Genomic DNA, 5,671 nt, shown 5'->3' with positions numbered 1-5,671 from the left:
AAATTTCAATAAAATTAAAAATGAGAATAATTATATATATATAAAGATATGAAATATATATAATATGAATAATATTACTAAGAACTAGCATAGATCTGTCTGAACTAAGAATCCAAGTGATGAGAGCAAACAAATTGACTGACAATAATAAAGGAAAGATAGGTTTAATATTTTACAACCAATTGAGTTTTTTTAAATAGATGCTTTCTTAAACACAAGAGGGGGGAGGAAGGGAAGGAGGTAAGGAAAAAGATAGGGAGGGAGGGAGATAGTGACAAAGTTGGAGGGAAAAGAGAGAGAGCGATGTGAGGAGAGATAGAGGGAGGTGTGAGAGAAGGAGAGAGATGAAGGAAGACAAAGAGGAGGGGAGAGAGAGAAGAAGAGGGAGAGGGAGAGAGACAAAGATGGAGTTGGAGGGGGAGAGAGACAAAGATGGAGTTGGAGGGGGAGAGAGAGGGAGGAAAAACAAATACATAGAGAGATAGAGGTGGAGAAAGAGAGGGAGTGATAAGGGAGAGATGGAGACAGAGCGAGGGAGAGAGGAGAGAAGGGAGAGAAGAGGAGAAGAGAAAGACAGGGAGAGAAGGGGAAGAGAGAGAGGGAGACACATAGATGGAGGGGATATAAAGAAGGAGAGAGGGAGGGAGATAGTGATAGAGTTAGAGGAAATAGAGAGAGAACAAGAGTGATGGGGGGGAGACAGAGTGAGGTGGGAGGGAATGACAGAGAGAGAGGACCCAATAGAGAGAATGAGAGAGAGAGGGAGAGAGAGACAGAGTTGGAGGGGGAAACAGAGGGAGGGAAGAAAAAGACACAAAGGGAGAAAGGTGGAGAAAGAGAGGGAGTGATAAGGGAGAGATGGAAAGAGAATGAGGGAGAGAGGAGAGTGTGAGGGAGAGGAGGGCAAGAGAGAGGGAGAGAGGATGAGAGGGAGAGAGAGGGAGTACGTTTGGGGGTTGAGAGAGAGAGAGGGAAAATAAAGACACACATAGATACAAATATAGATATTATATAGTATTATATAACCAATCTAGATGCATCTTAACCCTGGATCTAACAAGCTTGAGCACGATCAAATCTCTCTAGGTGCAAACCTTTCCTCAAATTATGCACTACAAAAAATGGCTTGCACCTAGAGAGATTTGAACTCTCTTGGAGCTTGATAGATCGTGCGTTTAAATGGATCTACGCTGGTTTTTTATTAAATAGAAATGATTATAAAATTTATATTGTAAATTATTATTTTATTTAGAAAAATATTATAGATTACTATTTAAAAAAATAATTTGAAAGAAATAATTATTGAAAAGAAAGTTGGAAAAAAATATTATTATTCTCTCTATAGAGTCAATTTATACTCATAATATAATGACATATCAAGTTTTTAAATGGAAAGAAAAAGACTATGCTAATAAATTATCATAGATCCATCTAAAACACAGATCTAACATGAGCCGAGAGGGATCCAATTTCTTTACATACAAACTTTTTTTATGAGCCTACATTATTTAAATGTTTTGTATATATATATTTTAGATTTTTAATTTTATTTTGCCAACATGAACAAAATTTCAACTTTAATGACTTGCTTACACCCTTATACATCATACTGAGCGGTATAATGATATCATACAAGTTGTAAAATAAGCCTCTAGACTTAACAACTAGAATAATTAATTAACTAATATAATACATGTAAAATTGAAAAATATTTCTATACAATTGAGCCTGACATCAATTATTCCATTAATATAATTCATGTAAAATTGAAACATATTTCTCAACAATTAGGCCTGAGATCAAATGTGAAGAAGAATTGCATGAATGCCCATTCGGAAACTAATAAGTATCGGAGTTGTCTATAATGCGACTTTTTGGAGATTCTGGTGACGGAATCCGGCGGAAGAAATTGAGGTTAAATCTTGATTTGTTGTAGTTAAAATGGTTTTTTCACTGCATATTTGGATTCAGCACCCTCGAAAACTCCTGGGACGATTTCATTGTGCAGAAACTAGCTATCAAACTTCCGATTCCAATAAATTCCTGCCGGATTTCGACCAGAAAAACCCGCCGGAAAGGCTTTCAAAAAGTCGCGTTATAGACTATTTCATAAGTATCACCCATTTGCCTGGTTGTAGTTCCAAGTCAGGGAACGAGTCAGAGCACTATAACCCAGGTTCAAATCCCACGGTTGATTGCGCTTTCTCTCTCAATAAGCCACCGGAGATACTCGAAATCAGAAACCTGGCACGGAATCGTGAGGACGCCCTTGTTGTCGAAGCCATAGACGTGCTGAGTTTCTTCCAGCAAATGGAGAAAGAATGGGTGGTTGAAATACAAGATGGGGATCACAAAGCACGTCTGCTCTTCCTGCTCGTCTCCCACATAAACGGGTACGGAGCCCTTGGGAACATCCTTGGGAGGATATTGAGTTTTCTGGCCCTTGGGAACATCCTTGGGAGGATATTGAGTTTTGTTTTCTTGCAGCTCCTCAACAAATCTAGAATTCCGACAAGATAACTGGCGGCCGATATGCCTTTTAGTTCGACCCAGAAGATTCAAGAAATTGGCAGAGGCTTTAGTCTGACCTGTATGCAGATACTGAACCTCTTCAAACCGCGCGGTTGCAGGAAGGGAAGTCGTCCGGCTGAAAGTATGGCCGTTACAAAGATCGGCCGGCTGAGTTTGATTATTTGGAGTATAATGCGATCCCGAGCCCTTTGAGCGAAGAAATTTTCTCCAGAGCTTGACAAACTTCTGTCCCAGTTTCAAACCCTTGGCATCTTCATCCATGTTCATGGCTGGTATAGCTTTGTCGGATCTGGGAGAAAAAGGATAAAATTCGAAGAAGTCTTTACAGTATGGTTAAAGAAAGTGCAAGAGCATGTAGTAGTCGAAGAAAGCAGAAAAGAGCCAGCGATTCGCAACTGATATCACTAACGAAGTTAGGCCGAAGTTGGAAATAGACGGAGGGACGTTACACATATTGGATTCCGTTTTTTTAGATCTTAAATTCGCCTGCGCAGGACTCGATATCCAAACACAGGCACACCCCTATGGCTTGGAAAACGGATTCAATTGCAGGGCGATGGGGAATGTGCTGGAAAATACATGAAATATGTCATTATTTATACAACAATTCGCAACTTCGGCAGTAGACCGCGTCGCCATGGTCGGTGGGGGACTCGCCGACAGGTGGCCGTTGAAATTGAGGAATAAATCAAGCGAATCAATTGATTGAAGGTCAGCCATGGGAAGAATGACTTTCGACGCAAATAATCCATTGACTAACTCTAAATATACCGAATGTCTTATCCCTCCATTCTTCATTCAGACATGCCGCTTCGAGGAAATCCGACTAAGTGGATTTCTGGGATTCCAGGTGGATGCTTCTCCGAGTTATGTCGAGTTTTTAAATTGAAAAATATTTTATCCCTTCATTATTCATTCAGACATGCCGCTTTGAGGAAATCCGAATAAGTGGATTTTGAGGATTCTGGGTGGATGCTTTTCGGCTGGAGTTAACCAGCCATATATTGGGTATTTAATGTCCTTAGAGCAGCACGCTATTTAGTCTGATAACACGGGAGCTGGCAAATATTATTTAATGCTGAATTTGCTCGCTCCCGTGTTATCGGGTTAAATCGCGTGCTGCTCTGAGGGCATTAAATACCCAATATATAGCTGGTTAGCTCTTTCCGATGCTTCTCCGACTTATCTCGAATTTTATTCGTTGACAAATCTCTATTATAAATTAGTAGTTAGTTTCGATGAACAAATCCTCAATCATAAATTAGTAGTTAATTTCTGAGTAACAAATCCCAAGAGCAATCTGCATCTCGAGACAGTTTGGGGAATCTGAATTCCATTTACATATTTAAATTGGATCAACAACCGTATTATTTAGTGAAAGTTTAGAAATTAACGAGGAGGAAATACTTTTTAAACAAGTTAACAGTACTATTTTTCAGTTTGGGGAATCTGAATTCCATTTACATATTTAAATTGGATCAACAACCGTATTATTTAGTGAAAGTTTAGAAATTAACGAGGAGGAAATACTTTTTAAACAAGTTAACAGTATTATTTTTCCAGTATTCTCTCAGGGATATTTTTTGGAAATTTAAGTGATATTTTTTGGAAATTTTTTTCCGTTTATTTTTGATTTAATTTGTTTATAATTTGACATGGATTTATTGAAATCACATTTTTGACAAGTGAATTTTTCACAATCAAAATGCCTAAAATTTTTTGAGGGTGTATTTTGATATAATTGTGGAAAACGATCAAGTTAGTATTCTTGCATTTTATAATGGATTTCCTCACACCTTTAAATAGACTTCATCATAACAATTACCATGGACAAATAATATGGAGTTTCAAATGACTAGATCTTAACTGTCAATTTTTAAATTTCAAATCTCTGCAATTTTAAAATTTTGCAACCTGTAATATGAATGTTAATATCAATATTTAATTGAAAATTATAAATATCAATTAATTGAGATTTTGATCTCAAGATTTTAAATTAAATTAAAATATTTAAAATATTCCATTTTTAATCTTTGAGCAAAGAAAAAGAAAATTGATAGTTGAATTAAAATAATAAACTATTAAAATAAAATAAAGATTAATTAATTATTGTATTAGCATAATAAATATTTAAAATGAAAATTAATTAATAGATTTGACAACTAATCTTTGAAGAAATTTGAACTTCTAATTATTAAAATAATAAACAATTAAAAATAACAAAATTATTAATAATAGAGTGGATCAATAGTAAAATAATATTATTAAATAAAATGTTTAATGAATGATATTAAGAAATTTGAAATTTCAAACAAAGGAATCCAAGGAAGACAGATGAAGAAATTGAGTTATAATAGACCTGGATATTAATTAATTAATTAATTTAATAATAGACATTTAATAGCAAAATGAGGGACCACAAACAGAAAAATATATTAACATGATAATGATAGATTTTTAAGAAATTAGAGAGAATATGCCAGTACTAAATGAGCAAAATATTGAAGGGGGCTGAGGGAGGGTTGTAGGAGAACAAAGAGCCTAAGAAAAATAAATTGAAAGATAATGAATGAAATTAAAAGTCTAGAGAGAGTGTGGAGACAGAGCGGTGTAGGAGAACAACGAGCCCAAGAAAAATAAATGGAAAGAAAATGAATTAAGGGAAGGAGAAGAGAGGGAAAAGGGGTGTAAGAGAATAAGGAGTCTAAGAAAAATAAATTGAAATATAGTGAATTAAATTAAAAGATAGAGAGGAGGACCAGTCATTGACTAAGCGAATGGATAATGGGTTTCCAAGAGGCACTAAGATTGTAGCCATTTTCCCTATTGAAGTTTTCTAGACATTTTTCAATCTCAAGGGCTTCTTGAATAAGATGGGTGGATTGGAAAGGAGTAGGAGCCAGGATATTAGTTTGCTCAAAGCTAATGAGGTACTTGGTGTTGAAGGACTGTTATTCTAGAATAGACTTCATGACCAGTTGTGAGTCACGTTGACTATGTGCTCCTTCAAATGAGCTTTAAAAGACCTTCTAGTTTGGCCAATATAAAACTTGTTACTTGAACAAGGAATAAGGTAAACTCTAGGACCTAAACATTTAATTTTAAATAATTTGGCTGAGTCAACTTTACATAACATTTA

General features: G+C 35.7%; 1 protein-coding gene across 1 annotated transcript; it reads right to left on the bottom strand.

The window, feature by feature from the left end:
- Positions 1 to 2,123: 2,123 nt before the first annotated feature.
- Positions 2,124 to 3,253, bottom strand: LOC149185438 (uncharacterized). The gene has a single exon (XM_089419102.1). The coding sequence runs from the start codon at positions 2,797 to 2,799 to the stop codon at positions 2,179 to 2,181; it is 621 nt and encodes a 206-aa protein (XP_089275228.1). The 5' UTR covers positions 2,800 to 3,253; the 3' UTR covers positions 2,124 to 2,178.
- Between the last annotated feature and the right edge of the window lie 2,418 nt (positions 3,254 to 5,671).

This window comes from Pinus tabuliformis, chromosome 3_2 (genome assembly GCF_031772625.1).
Source record: "Pinus tabuliformis cultivar Carrire ecotype Pingquan chromosome 3_2, CPIR1, whole genome shotgun sequence".
In the NCBI taxonomy this organism is placed as follows: Eukaryota; Viridiplantae; Streptophyta; class Pinopsida; order Pinales; family Pinaceae; genus Pinus; species Pinus tabuliformis.
The sequence above is the reverse complement of the archived record's forward strand: the minus strand, read 5'-3'. Positions and strand labels throughout refer to the sequence as shown.

Excerpts from the sequence above, each read along its gene's own strand:
- LOC149185438 (XM_089419102.1), bottom strand. The coding sequence starts at position 2,799 with ATGAACATGGATGAAGATGCCAAGGGTTTGAAACTGGGACAGAAGTTT.